This window comes from Pseudonaja textilis, chromosome 2 (genome assembly GCF_049901715.1).
Source record: "Pseudonaja textilis isolate UNSWEBS1 chromosome 2, rPseTex1.2, whole genome shotgun sequence".
NCBI lineage: Eukaryota > Metazoa > Chordata > Lepidosauria > Squamata > Elapidae > Pseudonaja > Pseudonaja textilis.
In genome coordinates this window covers 149212385-149233285 of record NC_141991.1, presented here as the reverse complement: position 1 = coordinate 149233285, position 20901 = coordinate 149212385, and the positions used below count along the sequence as shown (strand labels likewise).

Here is a 20901-nt window from a genome sequence, read left to right as displayed (position 1 = left end):
AGTTCACATATAATTACAATGAATCTTATCATGCCAAAGTTTGACAACCTCTATCTTTGCTTAGCTTATTGCCTAACTGTTCTTTGTTAGTTTGTAATTCCAAAGATTTTTCTTGCTCACCTTTCTTATAATCCTTGGACTTGGATTGGACAGCTTTTTGTTTGAAAATTATCTTATGTAAAGTAAAGGAACAATGAATTAGTTAAGATGTAAGCACATAATGCTAAGTCAAGGTTTTAAAACCATGATTTATTGAACAAGTTATAATGATCTGGGTTGCACATAATTCTAAGCCATACAAATGTGTTTGTAAGTTGCTACATCAAAAACAAATCATATAATGAAGTAATAAATGTGTGAATCCAACCACTATGACTGTTAATTGAGTTGGTGACCTGAATTTGTCTCCCTGTTCCAGCATCCAATTCTACTTAATATATGCCACAGTCTCTCTAGAGAAATAGCTTGATGACTACTCATTTCATAGGATAAATACATCATCACTTCTTGTAAATCCAGCAGAGTCGGAACTAGAAACTACATGGCAAGATGATCATCACTGACAACTTGCTATGAGGGGGAGGATTATCACAGCACTTTTTGACACCTCATGTAAGAAAGCATCTCTCTTTGTAAAACTGATTTTTTAGCAAGTTTTTAAAGCCTTTCTTTGATTTGGAAATTGTCAAAGATCTATGCTAAACTGGTAGAACTTCATCTGTGAATTAAATGGACTGTGTGCTGGGCTGTTGTTTTTTTTTTTGCACGGATACATTATCTTGCGCAGGAAAACTGAAGTTCCTCATAATCCTGCATTGATTATGTTGTATTCTAATTACATTAAAAAGATTCCTATCCATGTCACATTCAAGAGCTAGACTATCAACACATAATCTCAGACAAATGTAGCTCAGTCCTCACAGCAGTCTTCTATGCTTGCCAAATTTTAATTATCTGGACCATGCACAGATGTAGACCAGTGGCGCACTGAATTCTGTATGTGGTGACTAGATTCACTGTTGCTTGGGCATGGCACAATAGCAAATCAGGACTAAGCCACAAACCATTACTATCTAGACATCATGTTAGATCGCAGTTGCAATGCAGCTTTGGGATTCTTTTCAGAACAAATGAAAATGTAGGATACAGTGTATACAGCTCATATAACCATTATCACAGACTGCTTAAGTATTTAGGTCTAGTGATTAAGGTACCAATCTAGAAGCCAAGAGGTCCCACCTTAGGCATGAATGCCAGCTGGGTGACTTTGGATCAGTAACTCTTTCTCAGTCCACCTCACAGGGTTATTGTTATGGGGGAAATTAAGAGGAAACAGTATTAGATATTCACTGCCTTGACTTACCTCAGATAAAAATGAATAAACAATCAACCAGTAGGTTAAAAATAAATCAAGCTTTGAAATGGTGATCTACTACTTTAAACAAAGTGTTTTTTCACTAATATCTTTAAGCCAAAATAAGCAACTCACATTATATTTTCACAGCAGCTGTCCTTTTGGAAATGGTAGAACCAGCTAATTTCACATTTCTGAAGTAACTTTCCTTTCTAATCCTTTTGTGTTTCCTAAACAACCAACTAGAGTACATATGTAGAACATGTCCATGCAGAAAGCTACATTAAGAAGTGGGAAGTTAAATCACAACCAAACCTCTTTTTAATACACCATCCCCAGGCTAAGTAATAAGTAAAACAATAACATGTGATGTTTTAAACAGGCTAATGTTTATACTGGTCAGTTGTGGCAAATAGATCCTGATACAGGTAGAAAAAATAAAGATAAAGGAAGTAGATTTACAACTGGTCATTAAAGGTTTTTGCAGAACACATTCCCAGTGGTATCCGATTGGAAATTATTTTTTCTCCTTTGCAGAACTTTACAAGCGTAGAAGTAAAGCTTCAATCTATTTAATGAGGATGTGTGTGTTTTTTTAAAAAATCCTTGTAACTGTGAAGATCTCAATGCATTATTACATCTGCCCACTGCACATATAAATATGAAAGGTTTTAAGTTTCAGTAAGGGAACAGATGCCAATAATTGGCACATTCTTTCAAAATACCATTTACCTTTCTTATTATTGTATAACTATCTATTTGAAAACATATCCCATTAAGCTCAACATGATTTATACCCAGGACAGTATAAGATTGTAGACCCATGCAAGCCTGTGATCAAGGCTAGCATCCTCATTCAGTCAGAATGGATTCGCCACCGTATAGACCAGTTTGGTGTGGTGGCTAAGACACTCAGTGTAGACACCAGGAGACTTAAATGTGAGTCTTAATGCTGTCTAAGACATGAAAGCCAGCTGGGTGTCTTTGGGCCAGTTATTTTCTCTTAGTCCAACCCACCTCAGAAGGTGACTGTTGTTGGGGAAAATAACAGAAAATGAAGAAGCTAAAGTACTTTGGGACTTTAGAATTCAAACAGACAGATACCTGCCTCATAAAACCCCAGACTTAATAATTGTCGGTAATAAAGATTTTTAAAAGTCTGTATAATGGATGTGGCAGTACCTGGAGACTGAAGAATAAAAGACAAAGAACTGAAGAAGATAACAAAATATGAAGACCTGCCAAAAGAAATAGGACTATAGCAAAAAACAGTAAAGGTAGTACCAATAGGCACCCTGACTGCAATTCCAAAACAATTGGAGCACTGCTTGAATATCATTGGCATTGATAAAATCACCATCAGTCAATTGCAAAAGGCAACTTTACTTGAACAGCTTACAATCTTTGATGATATATGTAATATCGTCACACTTCCACATCTGCCTATCCCATGTCCTTTGGAAGGACTTGATAAGTGGACATAATATTATGAATAATAATACAACTTGACTATCATGACTAAGTTTGTCATATTAGACATTGTTAACTCATAATATGATCAATCTTACAAAATATAGATTGTGAAAAGTCATTATTATCTGATATTCACAATCAGACTGTGTTATGAGGCTATTAATGTATTGGTTCACATTTCTCATTCACTGACACATTAGGCTTTCTATAGTGTGAATCAGGCCAAATAAATGTTTCCTTGGAGAAATATTGTAAAGTGATCTAGCAAGCAGGTTTCAAGAATAGAAGTCTTAGTAGAAGTCTTACAGCAAGAGGTTTATAAAGGAATATGCCAGAAGTGTTTTACTAAGCCAGCACTAACTAGATAGATAGATAGATAGATAGGTAGGTAGGTAGGTAGGTAGGTAGATAGATAAGATAGTTTACTGTGTGCAAGCACAATGTACCAGATAACTACTCCAGTGTTTAATATGTGATAGGTTAAGGAGTTAAGCTGGTAGGATGTCTGAATTAGATTTGCATTTTGCCTATTATTACATAACAACCTCCTCCTTCAATCATCTTGATATACTGAAAACTCCAGTATCAACAGATAATGTAACAATGCAACCATATTGCATGCCAATTTCCTTCAGTCTTCAAACACATCCAAATTAGTCATTGATTATCAGAACTTCCTCAGTTGCAATTTGAAGATTCGGACTAAAATATGCCCATGTACCATTAAACATGTCTTATCCTGAAAATTGTGGCCCTTTTTAATGATCATAGAAAGAAATTCTAATGAGAGATTAGACATGTCCTTGGCCAATTTAAAACATTTTTAAATTATCATAATACACTACCATAAAGACATAAAATCACAAAGGGAAAAAACCAGCATAAGGAGCTTTTCAACAAGTTAACACACAATTCTACCAATGTTTATTTAAGGACCTACTCCTACATATTCAGCCTCGTTTCTCCTGCTTCTTAGTTTCAAGTACATTCATTACTTAATAAATAAAATGGAACAGAAGCAATATTTGAGCATAATAAGTAACATTCTGAAAAGTAAATTGCTGGATCAGTTCTAGAATGTTCTAGAATTGGGGGAGTATATGCATACAAAGTTAAGGAAAAATATAGTTTGTAGCAGTGGTGGGATTCAATTTTTTTACTACCAGTTCTGTGGACGTGGCTTGGTGGGGGTGGCAGGGGAAGGATACTGTAAAATCTCCAGTCAGAGGTGGTATTTGCCAGTTCTCTGAACTACTCAAAACTTCCGCTATCGGTTCTCCAGAACTGGTCAGAACCTGCTGAATGCCACCTCTGGTTTGTAGTCCTCAAGGAGCAAGAGTCCCCATATCCAATAGCATTCATGGGTCTAAAGAACCACAAAGCAGACCTTGGAGAATAAAAATGCCATTAGTAGACTCTTGAATTTAGCCCAGGAAGACAACTTAAAGTTGCCATGGGTTGACTCTCTTTTGAGTAAGAGGAAGTGAAGAGACCATGCTGTCAGGCTTTCAAGACTGATATTAGCCCTTTGAGATAGGTTGGACTCCATTAGGAATACCAACATTGTCTTGGTGTCAGGTGCTAGTAACAGAAAGCTTGACAGCATTTCCCCAATGTAAAGGGGCAGCTTTAAATGCCTTTTTCTTCTTTTCACAGTTTAATCCATGTTTTGCTAACAGCCTCTGCATTCCTTCTCCAAGGTCTGCTGTGTGGTTCTTCACAACAGGGGAGATTATAATTGGCAGGATAGTGTGAGGAATGTCACAATGGAAACAAAGGTGCTTTTCTATGAGAGTCAAACATAAATCAAGAAGCACAGAGTTTGCATCTTGGTAATCCACCTGCCATTTTGCTCACTGTGACATCCCCACCATAGATGCTGCTTCCAGGAGAAAGAAGGTGTGACCGAATGTAGTCTGAATTCCCAGGAGGGACAAGAGACAATGCAGTTTAGATAGTTTGTGTAGAAGAAAAAAGGTGAAGATTATTCCTCCTTAATAGTTCCCAGACCATATGTTTTACAGAGATAATAGCCTAATTCAGTGTGGCAAGATTCTGTTTGTAAGTGAGGAACAATTTTTAAAAATCTGTTTAGAAGAATCATAATGTGTCTTTCTTGGCGGTTGGAGCCAGATAGAAGGTGAGCAAAAGGACAATAATAAAGGAAAATAATAATTTTGCTGAAATCAAAGCAAATTATCAAACAGACAGCAAGCAAGACTCTTCCATCGGTTGGATAAAGGCTTCTTGAAATGGTGTCTTCTGCCCTGGACAACTTAATGCAAGAAACACAAGTATGCACTATAGTGCCCCCACTCCCATGACTCCCATGTGGATCGATCCCCAATTGTGAGCAATGAGCATAGTATCTAAATAGGCAATTGGGAAGCTGTTTGCATCTAGGAGTTTCCTTTCCTGCATATTACCCTGTTTCTCCAACAATACGGCCTCCCCCAGTAGGAAGTCCCAGCATGTTTTATAGGCATGAAATGAAATTAAGCCCCTCCCCCCAAATTAAGGCCTATATTAAAACATGCGGAATGGGGGGGAATGGGGGAGGGGCTTGCCGTTAGGAAGTACTTTTGTTGCACACCCGGTGCTGCCTGTGTTGACCCTGATATAGTGCTGCCTGCGTTGACCCCGATACAAAGTGCCTCACCAACACTGAGGTCAACATCCAAGCCGTCGCCGCCCACCCGAAGATGCAAGGGGGGGGGGAATTAAGTCACCCCTGAAAAGACGGCCTCATCATTTTTCGGGGCTCAAAAAAATAAATAAGACCCAGCCTTATTATATGAGAAACACAGTAATTTGGTGTCAATATCAGCACTGCAAGCCTGTGTCTTTTAAGACATGAATTACATTACATATCAATATCATGTGAATAATTTGTCTTGCTTTTCAAAAAAAGAAAACCCCTAAACTATTTTTTTAATGAAATGTAACTAGCCCAGTCCAGACTATTATTTTTGTCATCAAACGAACTCTCAGCTCAGCCATCTAGCTAAATTAAGGGGGCACAACATGGTTTATAGTTGGTCAACAAACAAGCTGCTTGCAACTCTAGTTTGGTATGTTAGAACTGAGAAGAAACTGATTAGAATTATTATTTCTAATGAACTTGTGATAGATGTTTATTAAACAGATGCTTTCCTTGGCTTAGACTTTCCTTGGCTAAGAACTCTCAGCATTTTTTTCAGGAACTCAGGAGGTGTACAAGTTTCTCCATTTTATCCTCAAAGCTATCCTGAAAATTAGATTAAGCAGCAACAGGATTTACTGCAGTCACCCATTAAGCAAACACTTTGATCTTGGTTCCCCTCATCCAACATTCAAAGCATTGCAACATCTCCCAAAGATTCCCTGAAAGCTAGAAATAGTAAACCTGGCTTTTAATGTATGGTCTGATTAAAAGGAGTGCTTGGTTATCAACATTCAGCAATGTTTTTAGATTCATTTAAAATGCCTTTTCTAAACACGTGCTGAACCAGCAAAATTCTTTTCTTTTTTTCCTTTTCATATGCATGTATAATTCTTTTCTCCTTCTCCTTTTTTAAAAATTCAAAAATATGCAGTGATATCACTTGTGCTGCATATTGGGGGGGGGGGAGCCTTGAATCTTGCTATCTGTGCATTGTAAATGAACCTTCTATCTACTGGAAATGTGTGTGTTTTTGTCAGGAGGCAGAGGAGGATGACTATAGAGAGATTACATTCTTGCATATATTGACACTGCTCGTTTGGTGTTAGAACTTATTCAGGAAAAGGGGAGAAAAATGGATTTAGCCTAGGAATGACACCAAAGTCTGCCCTAGATACACATATATACATGCATAAAATACACAGTATCTGGTGGCAACAAAATCTCTCAATTTCTGGGGTACTTTTTACTACCAAAAAAACACCTTGAGTTGTCCCAACAGTTAGCTGGAGCCAACAGTTAGTTTGAGACTTAAGGTTGTTATTATTATTATTTATTCACAATATTCAAAAATACTTTTGATAATTGCTATGGACTTCCTACATGACAATCTCTGAGCCAGATGAAAGCAACATTGTGAAATTACAGTGAACCCTAGTACTGAAATAATAATAATTGAGCTGAGGTGGCATAGTGGTCAGATTGCAGTGCTGCTGGCTACTTCTGCTGACTGCTGGTTGCCTTTAATTTGGCAGTTCGAATCACACCAGGCTCAAGGTTGACTCAGCCCTCTATCCTTCCGAAGGCGGTAAAATGAGGACCCAGGTTTTTGGGAGCAATAAATATGCTGACTCTGTAAACTGCTTAGAAAGGGCTGTAAAAAGCAGGATATAAGTTGAAATGATATTGCTTTTGGGCATACACAGGCAGTCCTCAACTTTCAACCATTCATTTAGTGACCATTCAAAGTTATAACAGCTCTGAAGAAAGTGACTTATGGCCATTTTTCACACTTACAGCCATTGCAGGATCCCCATAGTCACGTGATCAAAATTCAGGTGCATGGTAACTAGCTCATATTTAAGATGGTTGCAGTGTCCTGGGATCATGCAATCCCTTTTTTGCGACTTTCTCACAAACAAAGTCAATAGGGAAGCCGGATTTTCTTAACAACTGTGTTACTAGTTCAACAACTGCAGTGATTTGCTTAACAACGGTGGCAAGAAAGGTCACTTAACTGTCTCACTTAGCAACACAAATTTGGGGTTCAACTGTGGTTGTAAGTTGAGGACTATGTGTACTCTGCAGTCTCCCACATATGTTTTTAGACTGCAATTGCATACCGTAGAAAGTGGGGGGGGAATTATCCAAGAATTCAGAGCAAGCTTGCAAAGCATCATTGACTCTCAAGGATTTGCTCCTTGGCACATTCTGAACTTGGTGCCTTCCAGGTGGATTGAGAGTAAAAGTACCAGAATTCCCAGTAGGTTATCAACTCATACAAGGAGCTGAAATTGTCAGTATTGGATGCAGTGATAACATTTACAGAATCAATTTGAGGCACTGACAAAAAGAAATAAAGACCCTGAGAAGGCAAGAAAGCTACCTGGTAGGATATCATTTTAATACATTAGCTTGCCGTTACAGTCTTTTTCCTGTAGCAAAGCTTAATGCAAAGAATAGTGTGGGTGACTAGGATACTATAATAAGTCAAATCACAGATTTAGAAGCCATGCCTGCTTTTAGTAAGTGATTACACCTAACTGGTCTTATCTGGTGTTTGGATGGAAGACCCATACCCCAAACCCTAGGAATTCAAGGACTTGGAAGGTAAAAAAAAAAACATTCTGGAAAAGGCAATGGCAAACCACTTCCATATTGTAGCCATTAGCTGCATGAACATATTTACTGTATGTTATCAAAGCTGCATGGACATACCCACATAATCATCATGTATGTATTGAGGCAAACTTGAAAATATCTTCCCTTACTGTGGCATCCAGCTTCTGTTAAAAATACATTTGATGTTTGAGGACTCACTTTATAACCTATTGTGTTCTTACAACAAGCAAGTTTTTCCTGATGTTTAAGAAAAATCTACCTTCCTGTGAGTTAAAGCCATTCCATTGTGTCCTAAACTCTAAGATATCAAACTTATCAAACTTAAGGCCCAAGGGCCACCCTGGAAACAGCTAAGGACTGGCCCACGGTGCCTCTGCCAGTGAAAACGGAGCTCGGGAGGGCCGTGTGGCAGAGCACCGCAGAGCTGAAAATGGAGCCTGGGAGGGGTGCCCCCAACACAAGTAACATTGAACTGGCCACACCCAACCCAGCCCTGCCAACCTGGCCCCCGAGGTCAAATACAACCCTGATGAGGCCCTCAATGAAATCAAGTTTGACACCCCTGCTATAAGAGAACAGAGGACATACTTTGGCTATCTTCTGCTGTTGGATATGGCTTCAGAAAGCTATCATGTTCCCCTTGCTTTGCTTTCCTCACATCTGCATGTGCTCTGTCACTCTCTCTTTATCAGACTTAATTCCCAATTCCAGGTAAATTCTGCTGCCCTTTCCTGAATTTGTTCCAGTTTATCTGAACCTTTGGGGTATGGTGATTAGAGTGAGACACAACAGACAAGGCAGGTCAGACTGATAAGAACAGGCCTGGGTGTTTTAGGGCCTGTGGGTCAGTGGTGAGATTCTGCCAGTTCAGGTGAACCACTAGCTCCAAAGATTAGGTTGGAGCGAACTGGTTCACTCCAACGATCATGTGAGCCTGCCCGCCCAACCCTGTGCTGTCGATAAAAGAAACCTTTATTGTCCCAGCTGATCAGCGTGACACTCCCCTGAAGTAACAGAGCAGGTAAGGATTTTTGCATTGCTGTTCACATGCATGCAGAGTGTGTCAGCACACTCACCGAACTGGTTGTTATACCAGAAGCATCCCACCCCTGCTGTCGGCCACATCCAGCCCTTTAACTGCCCCTGTCTGGCCTGCGGCTGTGACAGGGGTGGTGGGGGGCAGGGGTGGCAGTGGCCCTACACAACTGTCCCAGTTTCTCATGTGGCCCCTTGGGAAAATTAATTGCCCACCCCTGGATAAGAATAAGAGTAGAATTAGTATTTCCAGTGATTTGGATACCAACCTAAAATTACAGCTCCTTTTTTTGCAGCTGCTTATATTCAAGCTTAATTTCAATTTAGGATCAACTGTTAATTCCAAATTTCTTTTTCAAGGTATCACCCATCAGAGCATCTGATTTCTTTTTCCTCTGGGGAAAAACTTTGCAAAATCTCTATTAATGCAATTGTTTTCTCCTCTATTTTTCTAACCTATCAAGATCATTCAGAATTTTGCTGCCATAGTTTAAGGTGCTAAGTATTCCACTCACCTTTGTGCTTTCTGCAGATTTGATAAGCGCTGCTCCCACCCTGCCTCCTCCAACTCATTAATTAATAATGTTAGAGTACAGGACATATGAAAAGCTCAGTGGTGAACAATGGAAAAAGAAGAAACCCAGTATAAAGGCTGCCTGCCTTCTCAAAACCGATTTTAGCTGCAATATTCTGGGTATCAGTTGACATCATAAAGTGCTTTTTAAGAAATCCGTGGAGCATCTCAGTACGCAGATTCAGCAGCTCAACGCAAGGAGCTGAGATAGATCCATCTCAATAGTCAGCAGGTCCTTATTGTAACCAGGGGGCCTGCAGTTTGACAGTTAGAAAGACCGGAAAGAACAGTGTGCTCTCCAGGTAGTCCTTGCTTAGCGACTGTCTCATTTAGTAACTGTTCAATAGTGCTGAAACAACTTAGCAAGCAGTTCTCACATTTACAACCTTCAGAACATTTCTCTACTTTTATTTTCACCCACTGATTTATAGCATCCCAAGATGTCATCACAAAGAAAGAGAAATAATGCTTTAAGTGAAAGTTCTGGGTTCTAATTTCCACTCCATTTTGAAAGCTTACTGTGACATTTTGGAGCAGATACTAACCTACTGATCAGTCTAGCCTGCCATAAACAATAGAAATTGAGGTTGCAGTTCCCTAAGGGAGCTCCGGATTGACTCCTTGGCAGCTGTAGTTCAAGGCTTCAAGTAGCCACCCTGCCTTCTATCCAAACAAACCCCACCTAGACAGGCCACCAGTATAAGCAGCACACAGTCTTTTGCGAGGATAAAATGTACACACATATATTTTCTACCTAAACCAGTCCTCCAAGAAAGGATGGGACACTTGTCTTCCATTTTGCTGGACTACAGCTAGTCTTTGACTTATAACCACAATTGAGCCCAACATTCCCTGTTAAGTGAGACAGTTGTTAAATGAGTTTTGTCCCATTTTACAATCTTTCTTGCCACAATTATTAAGTTGTTTGTCAGAAGATTACAAAAAGTGATGACATGACCTCAGGGCACATCATAAATATGAGCCAGTTGCCAAACATCTGGATTTTGATCATGTGATTATGGGATGCTACAATGGTCATAGGTGTGAAAATGGTCATCAATCTTTTTTTCAGTGCTGTTGTAATTTCAAACAGTAATTAAATGAATGGTTGTAAGTTGGTTGGTTGATTCAGTATACCTGTACACTGAAAGAAAAAATCCAGGGTTACATCCTAATCGAATATTGGAAGTGACTTTTTTTTAAATTAAGAGCTACTTTCCATTCATTTGGATGGGAAATTAATTGGCCTTCTAATACCTTTTGTAGTTCCTCTTCCTGAAGCAATTCTACTTCATTGTGGAACATAATGGTCAAACTGCTCATGATTTCACTGCTGCCCTTAAATTTCAACATACTGCTGTTTGCATAACTGAGTATCATATAATAATCATAAGTAAATTCATTGTTTTGTTTTTCCTTCAAAAATAGCCCTTTTCAAAGCACAGCTAATGTGGTGGTGGTAGGGTTTTTGAAATCACCAACCATTAAAATACATTTGAGGCAGCCCTCCTTCTCTCAACAATTCTGTGAGATCAATAAAAGGAGTTAAAAAAATAAACAACACCCCATAAAAAAGGCAACCTCTGAAATAACCATTGAAAGAAAAGCAAGAAATACATCGATCTGTATTTTTCACTTGAGAGATGTAAGTATTGCATAATGAGTACAGGACAAGCAGTAAGAGAAATCCTGACTCCAAGCGAAAGAATTTATATTTCTGGTTTTGCAAAATCTAAAGAGGAAGAATCCATAGGCAATTACATTTTAGTCCTATTATGAAATTTTCAGGTTAATATCCAAATCAACTTAAGGAAGCAAGGAAAGAAAGAGAGGAAGAAAGAAAGAAAACATGTTTACAATGTTGTCAGATTGGCCTCCAAGGGCTTCTTCGAAGAGCTTTGGCACAGGAGGTTTCCATTGCAGGTTTTTGCTGCTCTACATCTCCTAACAATGAAGCGGGGGGGTATCATGCAACATTAGGAATCAGCCTTCCCTGACACGGCAACCCATTTGTGTTGAGCTACCAATCTTATTCCCCCACATCTGGAAAGTACCTATTTAGGAAAGGCTGCTTTCCAAAGCAAGACAAAAAAAAAAAAAAAACCCAGAAGGATGTATAGGGGAGAAAAATCTCCCTGTCTAAAAAGCTCCCAATTCAATAATTTTACATCTCGCTGGTGGACACTGAAAAGAAAGACACATTTTGCCGCTCAGAAAAGCAATAGGACAGAAATAGCAGAAGGAAAAAGCAGGGAAAGTATTTTAAATTAAGAGAGAGAAAGAAGAACATCCTACCAAACACTGGAAAGTGCCCAACAAGAAGCCTAAAATAGGGTGATGATGATGATGATGATGTGAATCTTAGAATGGGAAATCTCAGAGGGGCGGGAAGTGTGGGTTAAGGTGGTGGATGAGAAATGGGAACACCAAACTCCCTCTTCTGCCATGGATGTTTTTAGTTGACTTGGGTGTCTTTGGCTCAGGTTTGCTCTCTCTTAGCCAAATCTATTTCATCCATCTCCCTACTGGCTGTCCATGGTATGAGATCCTCATCGAAGACCCTTCCTATCCATAGTGGCTACTGGAGAGGCGGCCTTTTTTATGGTGACATCTTGGCTTTGAAACCATCTACCCCAATGGCATCTCTTAGCATCAGGCACCGATCCCTTTAGTTTCTTGGGGTCCTTTGCTTTCATTGTTGTTGTTGTTGTTGTTAATCTGCTTTTTTTCAAATTGCTTTTTTAAAAAAGTTAATTGGAAATATTATTTTCTAATGTTTAAAATATTTTATTGCAACTTACAATTAAATGCACTGCAAGGGCAGTGCATCCAAATAAAATATAAATTACATATAATTAAATAATCCTTCATTACACATCCCTTCTCCCATTCCTCCTTTCCCACAACCGTTCAGGCCACATTATACTTAGAATACTAAGTTCCTTGAGGCAGAGACCTGCCATTTTAATGCTATAAAACATTTTCTGTATTTAGGGAATGATTGCCCCTCATTTGTCTGGCACCCCAATCAGAAGGGTCTCTTATTCTCCTGCTCGCCTGAACCCTTGCAGGAAGCCTGGTGGAAGATCGGGGTTCAACCTTTCACTTCTGCCCCAGCAGATGGGATGCAGAAGGAAGGCAGAATCAGCCTCTTCTCGGGCAACCATCTCAGCAATCTATTGCAAAATAGGGGAGCCACCATCTCAGATCCCCGCAAGAACTTGGGCTTTTCGGAAGAACCGAACCACAATTCCCATCATCCTCGGAACGGTAGTCCTTAGGGCGTCACAGCCTGATTTATTTGGCGGCACTTAAGGACTGGGAGAAGCTGACCTGATTCTCTCTACCCCCCCCAACTTGGCTGTTTTTACTTGGCTTTCATACCGCCACTGCTGCAGGTAGCCCCCCGCTTCTACCCCCCGATTTTCTCTCCCTTCCTACGTCAGCACAAGATTTCGTTTGTTTGGGTCTGGCGCGCAGCAGGCGACCCCCCTCGACTCCAGCCTTTCCGTCCCGGCAGGAAAGCCGATTGCCGACCGGCTGGCCCCGCACACACCTGTGCCCTGCAGAAAGATGAAGTCATGATCGCCTCCTTGCCCGGAGGTTCCCTCAGGGATGGCGGAGGAAGGCTGAGGCGAAGGAGAGATGTCGCTGCCGCTCTGCCTTCTCTAATCCTCTCTGGCCAGGGCGCAGCGGCGGCGCCGGCATTAATTCGACCTCGGCCGGCGGGGCGATGGTTTCTTGGGGTGGGGGCCGTGATAGCGGGAAAGCTGGCAAGCTAGCGGGGAGGGGAGGGGCGACAGATCCGCCGAACGCTCTTTACCTGGAGCCTCCGCCGGCGAATGATCCCGGAATCGTCCATCGTTTCCCGGCGGCGCGAAGAGCTCGCCCCATCGATTCGCCTCGCCTCCGGCAGCCAAGTGTAGCTCCCGCGCCGCCCGCACTCTGCAAGGCCCCGGCAGGAGTGGGCCGGCCGCAGAGGCTGGAGCGCAGGGCGGGGCTGCCCAGGTGGGCTGCGCGCATCGGTCGCCTTGCCTCCCAACTGCGGTGGCGGGAAGACCCGGCCGCCCGCCGCCCTCCGGGGCACCTCGCCTCTTTCGCCTTAGGCACGCTTCGCCTTTCTCGGATTGGACGAACGGGTCCGGGGCCCCGAGTTGGGGCCACGCTGCGCCTCTCTGGCTCTCCGCCAACGAGCGCGGCGTGGAGGCTGCAGGAGCTGCAAAGCGGCCCACGAGGAGGTGGGGAGAAAGAGAGGAGAGGGCGGCCCTTGCCCCTCCTCGGCTCTTTGCGCCGCGGGCGGGGTTGGCGCGCTCGCCGGCTACCGCCAATCCGACCTTGGTGGCCAAGCAAGCGGCGAAAGATGCGGCGCCCCCTACCCCGCTCAAGTTCCGATCCTGGTGCCCTTTCCATGCAATATACAGGACTGTGTCTTCGCGGAGGGCAGCGCCGGAATGGAATCCGGCGCCTTCCCTCTTCCCAATTATTTGAACTAAAGATCCTCAATGAGAACCAGAAACTTTCTTTCCTTTGGTGACAGGAGGGAAGACGTTAGACCCGACCCTTGCCTGTCCTTAACATTACGGGACATTAATTCAGAGTGGAGTTTATTTCTATAGAAATAATTGGATACAACCTGATTACTGCAGAGAGACTTGTAAGCAGCACTCTGCCTCCATCAGATCCACAAGGCGCAATTGAGTCAGAGCCTATTTTGGGAGATCCTGTTAGGTTTTAGGGACACTGATTCAGGGGGAAGAGCCTTAGTTGTAGCTCTCTGTTGTATTCAGGTGGCAAACAGTACTTGTGGCCAGACCCTTTTTCCTGGTGAAATGAGGTGGTCTGATTGGTTTTGTTATTCTGCAAATCTCTGCCACAAAATAGCAGCTTTAACAGCTGATGTGCCAGGAAAAGTTTGCTTCCTTGGATTGCATCTCAGACCCCTTTGGCCATTCCACAGGAAGCCACAAAAAGAATCAATAATATACAATAGCTGCCAACAATATTCAAGACAACAAACATTCAGATCAGCCATGAAACAGGTTCACCCTGCTGCCAGAGCCCCAGGCAAAATGGCAAAGCCAGGCTTTTAATGCTTTGCAAAAGGCTTGCAGATTTGGAGCAAATGTAATCTCAGGAGGAGGATATTCCAGACGGTGAGCACCACAGCAGAAAAAGGTCTCTTCTTAGATTGCACTATAGTGGCTGATATTTTTACTTTTTTGTTACAGCCTGCAAGACATCCTGGTGTCAAGCAAACAGGGCTTAGAAAATCATCTAACATGGAAAGAGAGTCCATTATTTCATGTGTAAGGTTGCAATGTCAAACTTGAGTCAAAAAGGGAGAAATACTAAGGAATGTCTGGACTTGCTCTAAGCAATCATCCTGAGGTTACTTTCATATTGCTAGACCATTTCTCCCAAGCACAGCCTGTTCACAAAGCTACCCCCAATAGCTGAGTGGTTCCTGCCTAATACCCAGCCCTTGATGGACAACACATACAATTACAAAAAAATATTCTTTTCTTTTGTGAATGCTTCTCACACACATTTCACTTTCTCTCTCTCTCTCTCTCTCTCTCTCTCTCTCTCTCTCTCTCTCTCTCTCTGTGTGTGTGTGTGTGTGTGTATGTATATGTTCCACAGGCACACATGTTCTTCCAATGAGCAGGAGAGCTGAAAGGAGCAGGAAGACAGCCTAGTCTGCCATCTCCCAGGGCTGTTGCTCAACATCTCTGCTGTCAAGAATATGGAGCTGGGCCTTGGGAGGAAAAAGGATGCAACAAATCCTCATGAAGAAGTAACCCCAGCTTTGGCTGGCACTTTATATTCAACCAGTTTCCTATTACTTGACAGGATTCAGAGGACTGGTGTCATGCTGTGGCCATAGCTCCTAAAAGTGCCAAGACCTTCATTTTGGTATAAGGACTATATGCAAGTGTTTTGGGGCAAAGAAAAAATATTATTTGACTGTGTTATGTAATATCACGTAGTAGTTTATCATTCCTCTGTTCAAAGCAGCTTTATATCTTGCATTTATTACTTCAGTTCTTTTAACTGACTGAGAGAGATTCATTAGAGATTGAAGTAGAAATTAGGACTAACAGCATGAGAATCGGGTTCTGCCATGAAGTTACAAATAGCCCTTGTTTAGCAATTATCTTGTTTAGTCACCATTTGCAATTTCAACAGTGATTAAAATGTAACTTTGCAATTTTTGCATTTACAATCTTTGCAGGTCAGTAAAGCATGATGAGATAGAACCATGTTAGGAATTGATACAGTTCTGGTCTAATCTGATCAAAAACCCCATTAACAACTAAAGCTGACCTAGAATCATAGGTCTCGAAGAGATCCTGAGCACCAAACCCGGATATATGAAATACTCTTTGTAATCCAAGCATCATATGGTAACCTTGGATGCCATTTCATAATCTTACATGATATGAAAGATTATGTCTATATATATTGTGAACAAACACAGTCACAGAAAACAGGTGAATCCCCTTTTATTCCTTCACTTTGCTTCCAAGCTCCGAAGATTCTTGATGGAAGCCAAAAAACTCCCACACAAACAGAAGAAGGGAAAAAGCAACACAAACCAGGCAAGATAAAGGCTGCAGGACGTCCACAGATAACACACATTGGGAAGGACACCAAACTCAGAGAGGAACCATCAACTAAAGATATTTCCATACTTTGTTTCCAGCATTTGGCCCATATGCAGTCCTCCTACTCTTATCTAGTTGTCACAGCTGCAGCCCATGAAGAGGATCAAGGCCCTCTCCTCCTGAGTAGTCCACATCTCTCCCTTATCCTCTCCTCCCTATGTGCCCTAGGATGGAGAGGGGATGGGCCTGGGTCCTCCTCTGACTGCTCAGCTGGCCTCTGCCCTTCTCCAGCCTCCTCCACAACCTCCAGAGCCACACTTCCACTCCCTGTGGGCTGTTCCTCCTCTCCCTCAGAGTCAGTCTCCAACAGGGGCATGACATATATGTAGATATGTATATGTAAACGTAGAGATAAATTTCCTGAGGGCTTATCTTCTAAACAGAAAATTTGCTTGGTTTACACCAAAAACACAGCAAAATGCACTTAATTTTGTCCAAAACAAAATGAAGATTCTATACATTTTAAGCTGCAATATGAGGAATATTCATTTACTGCACAGAATGTGGATGTAATAGTAGTATGTTATGAATTTGTATTGGAAAAATAAAAGCTTTCTCACATTTATGTTCCTGCCAAGGGAAACATAATTTTATCAGTGATTGCTTTTCTGGTTTTTCTGAAGGGAGGCATGGGGTGAAGTGCTGAAAAAGTTAATATTTGGAGAAGGTGATAAGCAGAGTATCGCCATTTTATGAAAGGCATATATTTATGCTGCTCTATGACTGTCATGAAGATGATGGTCATAGAATATACTCTCTCTGTGTGTATATACATATATATGTATATATATGTGTATGTATGTATAATCGGTTTATTTGGTGGGGGGAGAAAAATATCTACTTGATATCTCAAGAGAAAGTAAGAATAAAGGTAATGTGTAAAAACCCAAATATGTATTTTTGGAAAGTATGTTATCCCACTTCCCACCCTAACCCTAACAACAGCTCAACTTTCCTAGAGAAAGAATCTATTTTATTGTTAAAGAGCTTCCTAAAGAAATTTCCCTCCTTCCTAAAAACACACTTGATTCTTATCGTATATATTTAACATTTGAATTAATGAAAAGCACAAATAGGTAAAAATCCATTAATGGATTATCAATAGTGTTATGTCCTCGGGACTGACACAAGTTCCCCCTCAGGTCCGTTCATTCTGCGGGGGCGTTTGCAGTCCCCATTGGCTGGCTCCCTTCGACAGCCGGCTATAAAAGCCGGCTGCTAGGTCGAGCCAGCCGCTGTTCGCTGGTAGGTCTGCCTGGTTAGAAGCAGACGCGACAGCCCCTTTATTCCTCTGAATAAAGTGTGTTATTGGAATGCTCTGGTGTGGCCTCCCCTTCTTTCCGAACTATAACATTGGCGACGAGGATGGGATCTGGCCAGCCAGCAGCAATAGCAAAGAGCTGAATCACACACCAAACGCTGAACCGTAGCCGCGCCGTGAGAGCTCGGTCAGTTGTGGATTGCAGAAGTGAAAGCGGAGCGTGTAGCCACTCCGTGTAAAAAAAAAAGAAAGCTACGTGAAGAGCAGGGCGCTGAGAGCCTCAGCCGCCGACACTGAGCGCAGAATTCAACTGCTGTGTTCGAATTCTGCTGTTAGCAAGCTTGGCGCTGTACTCGCAGCCGCCAGAACGCATTGGGCGCGCGATTTGAATAGCTGTCAGCACGACGCTACAGCTATAGCCGCCTACGCCTTGGGGAAGGCGCGAAATTCAAACGGAAGTCAGTTACGGGCTACAGCCATAACCGACAGAGTCACATAGAGCGTGAAACACAGAGAGAACCTCTAAGAGCTGAAACACTAAGCTGGGGCAGATCTGCAAGCTACTGCTGCCACGCTTATCAGGGCCATTGTATTCCCAGTGAGATTGGCCAGTCTACCAACAGACTGAAAGCCACACTTATCAGGGCCATTGTATTCCCAGTGAGATTGGTCAGTCTACCAACAGACTGAAAACCCAATATGAATTCAAATCCGGCGTTCCCGCCATTTAAGCCAGATGAAGACAAGTGGGACTCTTACAGAAACCGCTTCAATCACTACCTTGATGCCATCGGTCTGGCCGACGCTACAGAGAACAGGAAGAAATCGTACTTCCTGAGTTACTGCGGAGCCACAGTATTCGATACCGCCACAGCGCTACTCGCCCCCAGGGAGTTAAAGAATGTTCCGTGGTCCGAGCTGTTGGAGACCCTCTCTAACCATTATTCTCCAAAGCCATCGCAGATAGCGAGACGTTTTGCCTTTCGCATGAGAAAACAAACAGATGGAGAATCTATCAATCAATATATGGCCGCCCTGAGAACCGCAGCTCTCCACTGCGAATTTAAAAACTACCTTGATGACATGCTCCTGGATCAGCTTGTTTGTGGAGTCAGAGATGTAAGGTTGCAGAGGCGGCTGCTGGCTAGAAAGGATCTCAACCTCACCCAGGCCATCGAGGAAGCCTTGGCCGCTGAACTAGCGACACAATCGGCCGCTGAAATACAAGGAAGCACAGCCAAACCCAGTCCGGTCACTGTCCATTCCGAAGAAACAGTGAGTGAAGAAGACTCCACCGAACACTTAGAAGTACATCGCCTCAAACCTTTCAAATAGCCACAGGTAGGAGTTAGACCAAGGAATGGCAACGTGCCCAAACACATCTTGTTGTGCCTTTCCTGCGGGGGGTCCCATGCCAGAACGACTTGCAGGTTCAGGAACGCCACCTGCAACAATTGCGACAAGAAAGGCCACATCGCCAGGGCCTGCCAGGCAACACACGCGGCTCCACAAAAGTCATCATCCCCTTACTCCCCTCCGGGGCCACCCAGGCAAGTAGAAAATTGTTATACGTGCTACCAAGCTAACCACACTTTTTTGACTCCTAATAAAATTACCCTCTCTATTCATTTAGAAGGTAAACCCTGCCTTATGGAAGTCGATACCGGATCGGCATTATCAATCATCTCTTGGAGCACACTCAAGAAAATACGACCCAACCTCTCCAGGAAGCAACTCCAGAAGAGTCGTCTTACCTTGAGGGATTACCAGGGGAAGAATATTCCAGTACTCGGAACAGGCAAGTTCCTCGTTAGATTCAAAACCTTTAAAGGCCATCTGCCTTTAGTGGTAGTAGATGGTGCCCTCCCTAGCCTTTTGGGGTTGGATTGGTTCCCCTATCTCGGCCTTAGCTTAACAGGAGTACATGCTGTCTCACCTTCCGATATCGACTCACTATTTTCAGACTATGCTGATGTGTTCAGCAATGAATTGGGTTGTTATAATGGTACACCCATTTCCTTTTCGGTGGACCCCCAAGCAGTTCCCGTCCGTTTAAAACCACGCAGAGTACCATTTGCTCTGCGCGCTAAGCTGGATACAGAACTGGACAAATTGCTCCAACAAGGGGTGATCAAGCCCACGGATTTTGCTAAATGGGAGACTCCAATTGTCACACCCCTTAAAAAAGATGGTAGTATCAGAATGTGTTCTGACTATAAAACCACAATTAACCGCTACCTACAGACTAGCGCATACCCAGTCCCAGTAATCCAACATTTACTACACACATTTGAACCGGGAACCATATTCGCCAAATTGGATATGTCACAGGCTTATCAGCAATTTCCTGTGGATAACCAAACGGCCGAACTGCAAACTATTGTCACCCACAGAGGGGTGTTTCGATGCAAGCGCCTCCAATTTGGCGTTAGCGTCGCCCCAGGAATCTTCCAGTCATTAATGGAACGGATACTGCAAGGCCTCCCTGGCGTAGTTCCGTACTTTGATGACATTTTGATTTCAGCCAGGGACAGGTCCCAACTTTTTCTCAGAGTCAGAGCGGTATTGGATAGGTTCCGGCAGCATGGCCTCAAATTAAAAAGGGAGAAGTGTGCCATCGCCACCAGGCAGGTGGACTTTCTTGGGTATAAAATAGACGCCTCTGGCATCCACCCCGTGGAGTCTAAAGTCAAGGCCATTCACGAGGCACCCACTCCATCTTCCAAGTCAGAATTACAAGCTTTCCTGGGTCTGCTAAACTTCTATGCGTCATTCCTACCCCACAAAGCCTCAGTAGCTGAACCGTTGCATAGACTTCTAGACAAAAAACACGCCGTGGCATTGGGGTCCCAAAGAGGAATACGCCTTTAAAGCAGTCAAATTGCTACTCACTTCGGACGCTGTCCTAATACAATTTGACCAGCGCCTTCCTCTAGTCTTAGCTGCAGATGCCTCACCTTTCGGGATCGGGGCTGTTTTAAGCCACAGACTTCCCAACGGTTCAGAAGCACCAATCGCATTCTTTTCTAGGACCTTGTCAACAACCGAGCGTAATTATAGCCAAATTGACAAAGAGGCCCTAGCCGCCGTTGCTGCGGTCAAAAAATTTCATGAATTTCTTTTTGGTCACAATTTTGAACTTGTCACAGACCACAAACCACTGTTGGGGCTCCTGTCAGGAGAAAAACAAACACCTCAAGTCTTGTCCCCCAGGATGACTAGGTGGACCCTATTCCTGGCGGCCTACTTGTACAAACTGGTTCACCGCCCAGG

General features: G+C 42.7%; 1 protein-coding gene and 1 long non-coding RNA gene across 2 annotated transcripts in view; one reads left to right on the top strand and one right to left on the bottom strand.

Annotated features, from left to right (window-relative positions):
- The window catches only part of MAST1 (microtubule associated serine/threonine kinase 1), an 87391-nt gene extending 73743 nt beyond the window's left edge, over window positions 1-13648 (bottom strand). Inside the window, exon 1 of the mRNA XM_026711545.2 lies at window positions 13523-13648. Within this exon, the coding sequence (XP_026567330.2) occupies window positions 13523-13561 (39 nt within the window). The 5' untranslated portion in view covers window positions 13562-13648. The remainder of the gene's footprint in view (window positions 1-13522) is intronic.
- A 136-nt stretch (window positions 13649-13784) lies between these two features.
- LOC148127162 (uncharacterized) lies at window positions 13785-16960 on the top strand. Its single transcript, XR_015741999.1, has 2 exons — window positions 13785-13937; window positions 15343-16960. It is a non-coding gene; the product is annotated as an uncharacterized LOC148127162 (long non-coding RNA).
- Window positions 16961-20901: the final 3941 nt, after the last annotated feature.